The sequence below is a fragment of the Asparagus officinalis genome, unplaced genomic scaffold, assembly GCF_001876935.1.
Source record: "Asparagus officinalis unplaced genomic scaffold, Aspof.V1 AsparagusV1_Un838, whole genome shotgun sequence".
Classification (NCBI taxonomy): Eukaryota; Viridiplantae; Streptophyta; class Magnoliopsida; order Asparagales; family Asparagaceae; genus Asparagus; species Asparagus officinalis.
The window spans coordinates 24,208-39,707 of NW_017973097.1; the positions used below are offsets into that span (position 1 = coordinate 24,208).

Below are 15,500 nucleotides of genomic sequence, written 5' to 3' on the forward strand. Positions count from 1 at the left end.
CTTTTTGCTTCTTTCCTTGCTAACTTATTCCTCAAAGTTTTCCTTGCTCTTATACTTTTGCCAATATTTATATAATGTTTTCTTCTCCCTAATTGTTTTTTGCACTTTTTCATACCACCAACAGCTCTCCTTACTATCTAACATACAATCCTTAAATTCTCCTAGAATATCATTAGCCACCTTCTTAACACACGAGAACATACTATTTCACATAACATTCGTCTCATTATCTATATTCCATATATCTTCTTTCGTCATCTTATCTTTAAAAAGTATTCAATTCTCTTCTTTTAACTTCTACCATTTAGTTCTTAATCTTTTGTTCATATTAGTTTTCCTACTCCACTTTTTAATAGAAAAGTCTAATGCTATCGACCTATGTTGTGTAGTTAAACTCATTCTGGGTATAATTTTACAATCTTTGCATGTTAACCTATCCACCCTTCTAGTAAGAAAAAAGTCTGTTATTAAGTGTTCATCCTTTTTTCTAAATTGTGTATTTACTATTATCAGATCATATGATGTTACCAACTTCAAAACTGCCCATATTGTTCCTAATTCCATACCCAAAACCTCCATATATCCTCTTATATCCATTATTATCATTTCCAACATGCCCATTAAAGTTTACCCCTATAAATAATTTCTCTCTTAATGAAATTCCTTAAATCAATTCATCTAAGTTATCCCAAAACCCCTTTTAGTATTTTCGAGCAACCCTACTTGTGAAACGTAAGCACTAAAAATATTACTAACATCCACTCTCAAAATAATTTTTATCAGTATTATTTTGTCTCCTACTCTTTTTACATCTACAATACTATCTATTATTATGTCATCTACAAGTAACCCTACTCCGTTTCTATTCTTTTCTTTTCCCGTGTACCAAAGTTTATATCCCCTTTTTTTCAATCTCTAAATTTTTCATCTATTAATTTAGTTTATTGTAAACAAATTATACTATTCTTCTAAGTATGATGTCTACTAATTCTATTGTCTTTCCAGTAAGTGAACATATATTCCAAGTAGCTAACCTAATTTTATTCTCCTGTAAAAATCTCCTATCACACCCTCTCTTATGATGCTCTAATCTATGTCTAATACTCTTTGTCAACATATTAGAAGATTGTAATGTCCTAGAACACTCTTGCTTAGTTGTTATTACACCATAACGCGTCGCTTCTGGGGAATGCCCGAGCAAACCACCTTTACTTACTTATCATTGCAAATCGATGCAACACGTCGCAGTGGGGATGCCCTAACGAATATTCAATAGGATTCATGTTATGTGGGTCCAAATATATTTTACGCTGCCTGTCGACTACCTAACGCAACCCTCCTCCAGCAAGGATAAAGGAGGTTGCGTTAGGTAGCCAACAACCAGTACAAAACATATCCTCCCATTAAATTATAAATGACATGAGAATCAACAACAAACAAAAGTGTGCCACAAATAATTCCACATCAAACAACAGTGTGATGGAAACCACCACCAACAACCTATGGAAGCCTCCTTTAAAATCCGCATTCTAGTGGTTGAAGCCTGAATTTTTGTTTAGGAGTTCCTTTAAGCACCCAAAAAAAATTTGAGAAAACCATGACGGCAAAAGTAAGTAGTTCCCAACTTCCCATATAGATCATGTGCCATGAAGGTATGTGGTGTATAATAGTATTACATAGCTAGAATCTCTTAGAAAGTAACCATGGTAGAAACTCCACATTTAAAGTGTGAGTAAGAGAGATTACCACTAGGATGGTTGATTTTCTCAAGGTCATCACAAACCCGAAAAATGAAGAATCCAACACTTTTCATATTTGGAAAGTGAACGGTATATAATAGTAGGATTGGATGCAAAAATTATCTTCGAGGAGAAACCACTATGAAAACTCAGCAGTCAGCAGATAAACATGCTTGAGATATAGCACTAGTGTGATAACCTCCAGCAATGTGGTGTCACTTTGCATTACATTTCTTATCACTTTCACCCAATTTGGTTGTTTGCTATCTTTTATTAGGCACTCTAAATGCATTTCTTATCACTTTCACCCAACTTGGTTGTTCGCTATCTTTCATTAGCCACTCTAAATGCAAAACATTCCTGGTTTGTTTCATTACATAGAAACTATCAAACAAGCATAGGGTGTGCGTCTACTACATCATATCATAAAAGGCTTCGTCAACTCCACCATACACGTCTCCATCAAAATTTCCACTTCCCTAAAAGTTTATGAGATGAGAATGTGGTATATACATACATGAGCATTAACTATTCACAAGTGGGATTTTCAGGCATCATGGGGATCATAATTAGATAACAGCTATTTAAATTTATCCAAAGCTCAATATATCTTCTAGGCTACAGAGAGAATCTAAATGGATTGGTGACACATGAATTTTCGTTGAACAATCACCTGCAATCAATGTTTATGCTTCACCAAAAAGTTTATAAACAAAATATTAAGAAAAGAAGAAATGAAATATAACTGCAAGTCTAACTAGTACTTGCCACTAGCAACATTGTATGTATGTGTGTGTGTGTGTGTGTTAACACCGTCGCTGTATGAATATGGCAATCAACAAGTATCACTTCACAGAATGAACAAAATGTGTTGTTAGCAGAGAGTCAGTGCTCACCATTACTTGGCTTATCCAAAAATAATCCAGCTGCCATCCAGTACTTCATGAAATTCTTTTTCACCCGTTTCATAAGGTCGACAACATAATCACCTTTGTTATTGTACTTATAGCAGTTTTCCCAAATAAATTGCACATCTTTGAAAACGTCCTCCGAGTTCATGTACTTATATCCATGTTCAAGACGATGACATATTGTGCCAAAGTCCATCGGAGTATCTATGATGTCAAAGTAGTCCTGCAACATAAAGCCTTGCATTGTTTAACTCATTTATACATAACTTTCAGGCAGTTTATTCGGTTTAATATTTTAAACAGAGTGATAGATTCATCTATTCTAACAGCTGAACAAAAGTATGCCTGGAAAAGTGTAAACGGCTAAGCTGGATTTTAGTTTATATGAAGCAAAGGAATACTGGTATTCAGAACTCTTGACAGATGAACGGATGGGAACTCTTCGACTATAATGATGTCAATTTGTAGAAACTTAACAGATAATACCATTGCAAAATAAATCAAGTTGCAAAAGGTTAAAAATGCTAGAGCTAATGTGTTATTCGAATATTAAAGTTGAACCTGTTTCAGGCAAAATTTCAAATACCAACAACTTGAACCTTAATCAGATAAACATGAAATTTTGGAGTCAACTTATAAATAGTTACCAATATAAAGAAAATTTTAGCATGAATCATGGTTAAATCCAAAGGAAAGTGCCCAAATAACTACATAACAACTGAATCACTTTTTTATGTGTATATACTACTTTATTTCACCACTTCGAAAGCTCCAAAAAGTGGGGTATAACATATCCAAGTCCTTAAAAACACAAAGCCTTGACTTTTAAGAAATAAAGCAACACTGAAGCACTACTGCCATAACATTGAAAACAAAGGTTGAAAAAATATGAAGCAAATATAAGCCCAAACAGCAACCTGTACCCCAATGATCAAAAATAGGAGACAGGAGACGAACAATAAAATGTTGCAAACTCAAAGAGAAGAAGTGTAGCTAGGGAGAGATTTCTAAGGAACAATCAGAAGATGCCTAAAGACCTTAATATAAGCTGAGATGCTTCCATACAGAAGCACCAAAAAGAATGACCGAAGGAAATTAGCCAGTCTCTGCTGATCCTATACTAGAGCTATGTGTTGCCTTGTATGTCTTTCCAAATAAGATTTCTTAGCGTTCTTCCTTTCAATATGCTAGAAAATCATGTTTATGTCTTTCTCTCAATCTCATAGAAGTTTACACAGTTAGACCAATATGCGAAATTGCAGATACTATACTTCTTTACCTTTTATTTCAATACATGCATGATGCTATTGTTATATTACACCTATATACAGTGAAAAAATCCGTGAAAATACTGAAATCATAACCATGATAGACGCTCCCTCTCCCCAAAGGAAATAAATAAAGTGAAGAAGAAGGGATAATTAAAAAAGATGTGCACCACGCAACATTCACACACATGAGAACCAGTTTCTGCAATTTTGAAGCCTGATCGGAAAAAAATTTGAACAGAACTAAAATAACCTTACAGGTATGCCAAGAGCAATAGGGTCAACTGGGGCATTGAAGGGCTCTGCCGCATCCATCTTCATAACTTTCTTGATCACCTGGATATACACAAAATTAATATTTTAGACCATTGTACTAGGTGAGGAAAAGGAGAGGAAGAATTATGAACTAAGCAATTAACTGCAAGTTGAACATACCGAGAGGGCAGCACTCAACTCTTTCTCATTGTATCGAGGGTCCCTACAATGTCGTTTTGTTTCCAATTTCAGTAAGTTCTTGGGCCACGAAAAGTTTTTTTCATTTTCGTCATCTGTGGAAACTAAAATCCTCTCACCCTGCATCTGCGTAGTAGGACTATTCATCCTACCCAAAGTTTTATCTTGGACATCTTCACTTGATAAATGGAGACTTTTTGAAGATTTTATTTTGATACTACCTGCTCTTTTTTGTACAGTTTCAAAGATATTATTTTGCATCCGCGATGTTTGTCCATCTGAGTAGGCACTGTCCTCCTTGTCCATAGCTTTATTATTTAATTCCAAAGCAGCTTGTTGGTTGCTTTTATCTGTGTCACTTGGTGTTTGTACATCTGAGTAACTTCTCTGAGGTTCTAATGCTCTTGAGGATTTGAGTTTTACCTTAAGACGCCCAGGTCCTGCCTTTCTAGTAGAATTATCATTAGGTTGATCTGTTTCGGTACTTGAGATGTTACTTGGTTTATCCAATGCAATGGCAGGCTGTTCAGTATCCATCCCCGAATCATGTTGACTGTCATCATTCTGATCCAAGCATGTGCTATCTTCAGCATCCATTGAAACTGGAGCTGAGGCTGTATTGAGCACTGGAGGAGCATTCTTTTTCCCTTTCTTGTGTCCCTTTTTAGATCCCCTCTTGCGTTTCATGTTTTCACAGTTCCTTAAATGTATATTCCTAGAGGAAATGAGCTGAACACACCTATCTCTGTACATAAAAACAGTGCACAAGAACTATCAGTGTATGAAGAACCTTCAATAAATTATCTCCTCTGTGTGTTCTCAATTTGATTTCTCACTATATACCTTGCCATAATGAAAAAGAAATCAAACCAATGATAACATGTGATGTTTAAACTTTAAAGAATAAATAAACATAGCTGACGGATAAAACGAATCATTGTGATTACTAAACTCTAAAGTAGCATTTGAAATCACTACTGCAATTACAAAGGAACATTAGATCCCATAGTAAAAGGTTTAAATATGAGGAACTAAGGGAAAATTTTTAGCTAGTTAACATTTTGATAAACAATGATTAAATTGGTCTAACTTAGATAAGTCTTATGTTATGTTTAATATTTGGGAAAGGGGATCATCATCTCATCATCACTTTCTTTATGATAAAGGGTGATTTCTTAAACATCCAAAGAGATGGATTGGTAAACAATAAACCTCTTACTTTGAGGGATTGACTCTTTTAGCCTAGCCTGTTGCTAAACATCACTCTGGACTATAAAAGGAGTGAGTTTACTAGCAAAACCATATAACAGTAATTTTCAATATCTCCAGGGCACTTTGATGCTAATGATGGAGAAAGGAGGAAGATTAACCATATAACAGTAATTTTCAATATCTCCAGGGCACTTTGATGCTAATGATGGAGAAAGGAGGAAGATTATCTGATTAGTCTTTCATGAGTATAAATCTTGGGCACTTTGATGCTAATGATGGAGAAAGGAGGAAGATTATCTGATTAGTCTTTCATGAGTATAAATCTCAGCAGCTTGAAGGTGAAACTCAGTATTACTCAGGTCAAACCTTAGTTTACAAACATAATGAAATGCATATATACATACAAACATAGCTTTAATATTGACAAATACTAAAAATTTATTAAAATTTTGTAAGAATTCATAGGAAGAAAAAGCACCAATCAGTAACATGTTAGCCAATGCAACAACAAGATTGACATGCAACGTTTTCAGAGTATATGCGAGTATCCACCTGCGCAGTATGTTGCTACTAATTATAATCAATGTTCATCTTAGGCGACTAAACCAACAAGGTTATGAGAGAAAATCAAAAACAAATCCGGAAAGATCAGCTTATTTCAGCGGGATGTACGCATTTTTGCATTGAAATTTCAAATAATGTGAGGATTTGAATAGAAGTCATGTCTAAAAGAGTCCAGAACCAAACATATGGAGGTCGCATCAGGTATTTAACAAAACAGAGATTTACTGAGAAACGAAGAACAAATCTTTGATTCCCTTCTTCTCCTTATTTTCTATCCGAACGGTCATTTAAATCCCAACCCAGAAAACAAGAGGAGAAAAAAGAGAAAATTATAGCACTATATACCAAGTCAACATAACAAGTGAGAAAAAAACTGACACTGAAAATTAATTCCCCTGATCTTCAAAACACTTTGAAAACCTTAGCTGTAAGTTTTTACCTTTAATAAGTAACAATTTTGAGTATTTTAACACATGTAACATTGAAACTTACAGAGTGCAGCACGAAATTTCACTAAAATGCAGAAATAGTACTAAACACGCATATCTTACTAAGAAGCCACTGCTTCAGATTATGGAGAAACCAAATATTTATGGAGATTTCTTTTTCCCCCACAATCGCCTTTACGTCAACCAATAGGGTCCTAAGATTTCTGCTTGCTACAATTTAAACTACTCCTTCATACATCCTACGAGATTTAATACGAAATTCACCCAACCTAAGGGAAAAAAATCCAACTCCGAATCCACTGCCGTAGAAAGAAGCAAACTTGGAAGTCAATTCGCCTACAGCTCGTGTAAGAAAGAAAAAACAAAACCCTAATCTGAGCAATTAGCAGCAATCACAGCAGAACGAAATTAGGGTTAGGGTTTCGATCTAAGCTAAGAGAACGACGAGAGGAGTTAGATACTCACTTGAAGCGCGGGAGATTTTAGAAAATTCGAAGTCCCGAAACAATAAGGCTGGATTTATATTTTTATTTTTATTTTTTTCCTTTTTTCTTTTTTCTATAGTAAGTTTCGAATTTGTGGGGGGTTTTATTGGGACGAAGGTATATATCGTCGCCCCTTCCGCGAGTCAGTACCACTGGGTCGGGTTTGTTTAGAGTGCAGTTCCGGAACCCGTTAAGTGACCTGGCTTGTTTAGCAGTTAGACCCTTCCTTGTAATGTGAAAGGGTTGTTTCACCTGGGCGAGGATAAATTAGCAAAGTATCTCTGATCTCTTTCTCTCTCTCTTTCTAAATATAATTTAAAAATTAATTAGTTCCGTCAGGGATATGCCAGTAATTTTGAAAATTTGGGTGTAAAGAAAAAAAACCAATGCAGGAGATTTGACGGCAAATTGCCACCTAGATATGAAGGACAGACTTGCAAAGATGTAGATTTAGAGAGAAAATATATTTTAAAAAAACCAGAAGTGCCGTTTGGCAAAAGGTTAAGAGAGAATGGCTAATGAGAAGGGTCAACTAAGTTAACCCATTATGAATGGTCAATAATAATTTAATTTCGTTCGAATAGGATCCTTAAAAGGAAGGGTTACATTTTCATGTTTGGCAAATGAAAAAAATTTAAGAAGGTTAATTCCCTTATTTTTCTAAAAAATACCAATCTTAATCTTATTGAAACCTTTCTAATAATTATTACGTTAAAACAAAATCATCTTGAATTATCACATATATGAACTATAAAAATATTATTAGTTTTATATTATTTTATTAAATCATCGTTGAGAAGACAAATAAAAACTAATTATTATTTTCGCTAAAATGAATAGTAAAGAGAGATATTAATATAACAAAAAAATTAATTGCTTTTATTAAACGATAAACTTATTTTTTTTTAAATGAGTTTTAAAGAAGAAAGTGTTTGAGCTTTGCTACAGTAACCAAAAATATGGGACCAACATGGGGGGACATGTGAAGTGTCCCCCTCCTATTGCATAATGAACTGGTCATCATTAATGATATTGATCAATTCAATCCCTGGAGACTTTTCAAATTCCTTTTCCAGCTTCTTGTGCCCTGCTCTTTAACATCTCTCTCATCGAATAATAGCGGAATATGTGAACCCCCAGCTTCAATTCAATCAGATTATCAGACTCTGCTTTTTTTAGGTATGGTTTTAATTTTTGAATTCCGAATGTAAATACTTCCGCTACCCCCGGCCTACTCTCCATTGCAGAGTCATTGGAGCGGGTATGTTGATCGTGATTTATATGGTTTACACTTTACAAGTATTGGATTGTTAAACCACCTTTTGAATTGCCTTTGATGGAAACATTTGCTTTCTTGCGTCTCAAACATGAACAAGTGAAAAAGGTGTCGATATATTCTGCATATTTTTCAAAATTTATAGGAGATTGAAGTACGTGTGGACTGTATTACGGAATCTATTTTTAAGCAAAATGTTGAATAGCTATATTTTTTTTTAATTTATCTATGAGCTGGTTGGAAATTTTTAGAAACGACCAAGGTAAATAGAGTTTCTTTTTAGAAGTAGAGGGTTAGAAAATTAGCATCCATATGTTTCATCCTGCGTAAGCTAATCGAATATGAAGTTTAGATAATCAAATTAAGTAATATGTCAAGATTTTTTTTCAATGAAACTAATAATTGATGTGGGCGATGCCTTAATTCTATTTTTTTTTATGCAATTTTCTTTCAGGTTTTATATAGTATATTGAGGATTTAAAGTTACATGCCATGAATCCTTATGAATATACAAATGTAAGTTTATGTTTTGCTATTGTTGAGGATCGATGTCGTCGCTGTTTGGCTCAGAAGCCTGACCAACCAGTTCGTTCTTCTCTCCTGTGCACCACCAAGAACACAAATGGGGAAAGCTACTATTCCACTGTCTCTCACTCACCTCACAGAGGGTGAAAGCACAAAGCTCTAGAAGGGAGAGGATAGATCGCACAAAGTAGAGGAGAGCACAAAGCTCAGGGTCTTCTCAACACCGTCGCTCATCTCCTTCTCCTCCGAGCTACTACCAACCCTTCGACTTAAATAACGAAGGGGGCAGCCTACACGGGAAAGAAAAGCCTAGGGTTTTGAATGGTAGGAGTCGTCGACCTACAGGGATGGGAGATGGGACTCACAGCGGCAGCCAACAGGACACAGGGATGGAAGGGGCTGCCGACCTTGGGTTCAGTACATCGGGTAGAAGGTGAAAGGTTTAGAGATAGGCTGAAACAAATATCATGGGGGAACTGGGCCTTTTGGTAACGGGCCAGATTTTGGGCCAACAAAATAGCAACAATCTCCACCTTTGGACAAGGTAGTGCATAGAGAGAAAAAACAAATACGGAACTGCAACACTCATCATCGCCAAACCATTAATTACATGTATGATCACAAAGAAGATACAAGCTGTAAAACCCCGTAAATTTAAAAATTTTCATGATAAATAATGATAAGTATGTTTTATGCTAAAAAAACATATTTTGATGTTTTGAGTGTGATAAGAATTGATTTGAGATCAATTCAATGTATATTTGTGAATATATGAGTGCAAATGCACAAAACATGCACGAAGAAAAATCTGGGAAAAATGTCTAGTTAAGAGTTTCTATATTTTACATAATAATATAGTTGGAATCTAGAAAAACTTAAAAGATCAAAGTTGTAGGTCTATTCAACATATTTTCAACAAATCTTAAATCACCTTATTATGAGGTCGGATGAGAAAGTTACAGTCAAAATACCAAAGGTAATTTTTCCAGACAGACTAGATTTTCTTGTTCGGGTCAAATGGGTTTGTGTCGGGTTTGCCTCTATAAATACCTATATTTTTCACGAAAATTCATCTTTTTTATCATATCTATGAATCTTAGCAGCCACCCTCTCCTCTCAAAAACCCTAGATCTTTTCTTATGAATTTTGAGAGTTTTGTGAAGCACAATACCGACACGAGGGCGAGATCATTAACGTGTGACAAAGGAGAACGTGTTTTTTGTTGTTTGTTTCAGAGCCTTGCACATGATTTTAAGGCAAAATCCATTTCTCTTTGACTTGTCGTTTTAATTTTTAGACCTATTATGAAATTTCTTGGACTATACTGTGATTTGATTATGCTATGGTATGAAGATTGTGATAACTGTGTGGGCTTGTTAAAATAAATAATATTTAAATAATGATAATATGATAAATAGTTTAAAGGAATTGATTTTGTAAAAAGAGTTATTTTGAGATGTTTTTAAAAGAAAGAATATTTTAAAGATTTTTGGAGTTATTATTTATGAGAAATAAATTAAGAGAAATTATTTTGGAAAAGGAAATATTTCTAAATTATGTAGACGCTGTTTATGATTTATAATTCTTAATTTTGATTGTCTGATATGTCATGATATTATTACACATAATTAGTTACATTGATTGTTCCTTGTTGTGATTGAGAATTGTTAGGAGTTTATGACTATAGTGACTTGTGTGACATGAATAAGACCTAGAGCTTGTGTGTTGTTGACTTAGAAAAACGAGAAGAGTTAGGATGGGGAAGTCTTTGTTCATTGATTGGATATGGCTATTTATATATCTTCCAGGCTCGCACCAGTGGATCAGTGTCACCACTGGGGTTGGTTTGTTGGGTCAAAATAGATTGGTGTTGCTACTTTGGACCGTGAATTTGATATCACCCGAGTTTAGCTTGAGTCTGGACCAGGCTGAAAATGGATTGCGTGTAGTCCTCTGACCAAGTTTGTGTAGCGATATTAGATGCACGTAGGGGATTTGTGAATAGTTATTTATCCGATGATATGAGCATTGACTCTGTGTGAGATGTGAACCAGTGACTTATTATAGGATGGCTAGTTACATGACCTCGTTTCTTGGCTAGGTATGATTTTCTGTGAGATGTAGGCCAGTTGTATTTCTTTTCATACATAGATTAGGGTTAATATTTAATTATCTACCATTTGAGACATATGGTATATACATGGGGGATTCATTGTTTGGATTATTTCGCTCGACGTACTACGTCTCTTGTTGTAGAGTTTTAAGTATTAATTCCATCTAGTTGTATGACCTTATTACTTGGATGATTATTCTGATTGCTAGCTGCATGACCTCGTCACTGATTGATTTTTGGATTCTTTGATTATTATATACTATTGGTGGATATCATCTAGTTTTTAGTATTCCAGTTGCATGCTTCTATTTATTATTATTGTTTTTACCTTGGTCATTCGACCGTTCCTATTTCTCCCTTGTGGGATCTTGCCGTGTGCCATACACGCTGACGTACATCTGTTTTCTCTGATGTACGTTAGATTTAGGAGACGGACAGCCTCAGTTCGGAATCGTACAGGAGCTAGATGATTCTCAGCAGGAGTGCCTTACAGACGGAGTAGAAGAACAAGCTGAAGCGTAGTTGTTTTCTTCCGTAGTAGTAGTTGGACAATAGAACTCTTTATCATTTTTTTCTTTAGTTTGATAATGGATTTCGTATTTTTAGCAATACTTTCTTTTATTATGGACTATGTATTTTTATATTCCTAATTTGACTGTTTTTGTAATAAGGGTATGTTGACCCATATTTTTTTATGTCTTGGATGATATTCACTTGTGATATGGATCATTTTATTCTGAGTTTGTTATTATATTCTTTCTAACTGTGATCGGGGACTTGTGCCTTTATATTGTATTTATTTCTTGACGCTTAGCGTATTAGGCTGAGGAAAAATATTTATTTTTATCTATTCTCCTTAATATAATACGTCATGGGCTTGTTCATGTTCCGATTCCTGGGTATTTTGGGAAGCGGGGCGTGACACAAGCAATGGAAGAGAATACACAAAGTAAACTCAGATCACAAAGATCAAAGTAAGGTCACCAAGCATACTAAGTCCACAAAGGACCGAACTCTACCAAACGGTCATCGAGTTCAAAGGGAAAAATCACAAAGCTACTAACAGGACCGAACTCTACCAAACGGTCATCGAGTTCAAAGGGAAAAATCACAAAGCTACTAACAAGCACAAAACAAGTTAATAGATACCAAACGGTCATCGAGTTCAAAGGGAAAAATCACAAAGCTACTAACAAGCACAAAACAAGTTAATAGACCACAAAGGCAACACACAAAGCAAAGGAAAATTATCCAAAGTCAAAATTCAAAATTCTTAGACACAAGATAATTTTTTTAGCAGACAAACACTTAGTACCAATGTTAACCGGATTAAATTCTGAGGGAATTTTCTCTAACTTGACAATATCATTTTTAACTATATCCCGAATGTAATAAAATCTAACATCAATATGTTTAGTTCTATCATGAAAAATAGGATTTTTACAAAGTTGAATAGCAGATTGACTATTAGAAAATACAACCACGTTTTTATCCAGAAAACCAATTTTAGATATAAGGCCCCTAAGCCAAATAGCTTCTTTAAAACCTTCAGTGGCAGCAACATACTCAGATCCAGTAGTAGAATAAAGCAACAATGGGTTGTAGTTGGGATTTCTAACTTATACAAGAGCCACACAAAGTAAACACATAGAAAGTAATAGATTTTCTATTATCTCTATCATTTGCATAATTAAAATCTACATAGCCAACTAGTTTGACACCTTTAGAACACTTAGAGAAGGTTAATCCTACATCCACAGAGGATTTTAAATATCTTAAAAGCCATTTCAAAGCATTCCAATGAGGCATACCAGGATTTGTCATATATCTACTCAAGCAACTAATCGCATATGCAATGTCAGGCCTAGTACTAACCATGAGATACATGACCGATCCTATAGCATTTGAATATGGCACCTTCTTCATATCATTTATTTCAGTTTCAGTCTTGGGGGAATGATCCTTACTTAACACAAAATGGGAAGCAAGAGGCACATTCACAGATTTGGCATCAGACATAGCGAATTTACTCAAAAAAATTTCAACATATGAATTTAGGTTTAAAACTAGAGTAGATTTGTATTTGTCCCTAATAATATTCATGCCTAGGATTCTTTTAGCATCGCCTAAGTCTGTCATGTCAAAATTTTCACAAAGACATTTTTAAACATGCTCAATAGACTTCAAATAAGGACTAACAATCAACATGTCATCCACATAAATTAAAAGAAATACATGCACAGAGTTTATATTCTTATAATATAGGCAATGATCAGCAGAACTCTTTTTAAACTTTAATGATTGCATGCATTTATCAAATCTAATATTCCATTGCCTATGTGATTGTTTTAAACCATACAAAGCTTTTTTAACAAACATACATGATCGGGCAATTTAGGGTCCACAAAGCCCTCAGGTTGGTGCATATAAATATTTTTATCAAGATCACCATGTAAGAAAACAGTAGTTACATCCATTTGTTTTAATTCCCAATTAAAATGAGCAACTAAAGCAAGTATAATTCTAACAGTAGTGAATTTGATAACAGGAGCAAAAATTTCATCATAATCAATTCCCTCCTTTTGAGTAAATCCATTAGCTACTAACCTAGCCTTAAACCTAACACTTTCATATTCTTGTTTCACCTTAAACAACTACTTACAATCCACTACAGAACAACTAGCAGGTTTAGGAACAAGTTCCATGTTTGGTTAATTTTTAGGGATTCAATCTCACTCTTCATAGCATTAATTCATTCTTCAGAATATTTCAATTTTAATTCTTCTCTATAAGTCTTAGGTTCATTGCACTCAAGGGATTTAAACACATTAAAGGCAAACTAAAACATATTACAATCACTCAAATTGCAATCTCTATACCTTTTAGGTTTCCTAATGGTTCTTTTATTTCTATCCCTAGTGAGTTGATAATCATTCAAATCATGCATGTTATCTATTTCCTGCATATCATGCTCCACCTCATTAGGAATAATCTCATCTTGATTTTCAATAATTATATCATTCAATTTTTCTTCAGGAGGTGATTCAGGTTTATTAATAATAGGCATTTGCTCCACCTTATTTGGAGCATCATTTTCAGGAATAGGGACTGTAGACGGTAAAAAATACCTCTATGGGTCTACAGAAAATTTGCCTACGAGAAGAGTTCGCACGCCCAGTTCTCTGGCACGGACCTAAACCGCGTAGACGTCGACTGTACTCAAGTCCAGGTTCGCCTAACGGTCGACTCGCCAGCATGAGTCAGGGTCGATCAGGATGGCGGAAATTCGCTCTTCGCTCAACTCGCCTGCCCGAGTTCGGAGTCGAATCCGCCAGCAAGCCCCAAAACCGTCAGTACAGCTGGGTATCCACTACCCCACGTGCTGAGATGGACCTTCCCATCTCTCTCGACCTGAAGGGAGAGAGAGCACAGTACCCCAGGACCGTCAAACGGCCGCTCGCAATGCGCACAGCGCGAAAGGACTGGACAGGTGTCGAGTCAACCTGAGCATTCATAAATGCGACTCACCTCGGCTGTCTGAGTCAAGAGCTGGATCCGTCGGCACTCGGCAAGCTGGCTAGACACACTCGAGTACTGTACCCCTACTTCACCGCCTCTCCTGACCGGAAAGGAGAAAGCATCGTGCTCAAAGCACGCCGGGCGGTCACGCACAGTACAAGTGATCGGACAGACACTTCATCGATCTGCGAACTCATAAATGCGGTTCATTAATGCTGGTCAAATCCACTCGGATGGCAGTCGTTTGTTGCCTCACATACAAGAATGGGCCTTCCCATCGTAGGTGACAGGACATAGAGCACAATCCCTGGAATGACCGTTCATGGTATCGAGGAACGGCGAGACGTCTCTGAAGAGGATGTGGTCACATCCCACAATTCAAGGAGAAGTCAAGCTGTCCTTCTTTCATTTAAAAACCCCTTCCAGCACGATGGAAGAGAGGTCGCAAAACTTGGAGAAAAAAGAGTTGAGACCAAGCTGTTAGCAAATCCTTGCATTACAGCACTGCTGCCTAGTTCCGAGCTCCGATCGCCGACGAACCAAGCAGACCCGAACTCCATTGCCCCGAGCTTCTACTGCGAACTGAAGCTCTCCAGCAACCTCATTCAAACGGTCCAAGGGAAGCAGACTCGACCCGAGCATCGAGCGAAGCGTCCTATAGCCACCTAAAGTCCCCACACAAAACAAAGAGGGCCTTCCCTCTGCTTCTGTTGTAAACATTTGATTTGTTAGTTTGTAATAAGCTTTCTTATAAATACAAACGAAACTCCTTTCTTCGGAAGAATCAAATTTTCACCCTACAGAAGATGGCGACCACAGTGGGAGCAGCTGTTTCATCGAGTGAAATGGTGGTGGCTCAGTTTGATGAGGTTACTATCGGGACGACAGTAGAGTCCCTCGAAATCGAGTTCGACCAGGCCAAGTACGAAGAATACTTGTCCTCCTCCTCCTCGGGTGGCAATGCGTCCCGCAAACGCCACAGAGCT

At 36.1% G+C, this 15,500-nt stretch overlaps 1 protein-coding gene across 1 annotated transcript in view; it reads right to left on the reverse strand.

Annotated features, from left to right (window-relative positions):
- LOC109828207 (ankyrin repeat, bromo and BTB domain-containing protein DDB_G0293800) overlaps positions 1-7,160 on the reverse strand; it is a 23,758-nt gene extending 16,598 nt beyond the window's left edge. Inside the window, exons 1-4 of the mRNA XM_020395238.1 lie at positions 7,062-7,160; positions 4,354-5,116; positions 4,177-4,254; positions 2,636-2,873 (exon numbers count right to left, since the gene is read on the reverse strand). Of these exons, the coding sequence (XP_020250827.1) occupies positions 2,636-2,873; positions 4,177-4,254; positions 4,354-5,058 (1,021 nt within the window). The 5' untranslated portion in view covers positions 5,059-5,116; positions 7,062-7,160. The remainder of the gene's footprint in view (positions 1-2,635; positions 2,874-4,176; positions 4,255-4,353; positions 5,117-7,061) is intronic.
- Positions 7,161-15,500: the final 8,340 nt, after the last annotated feature.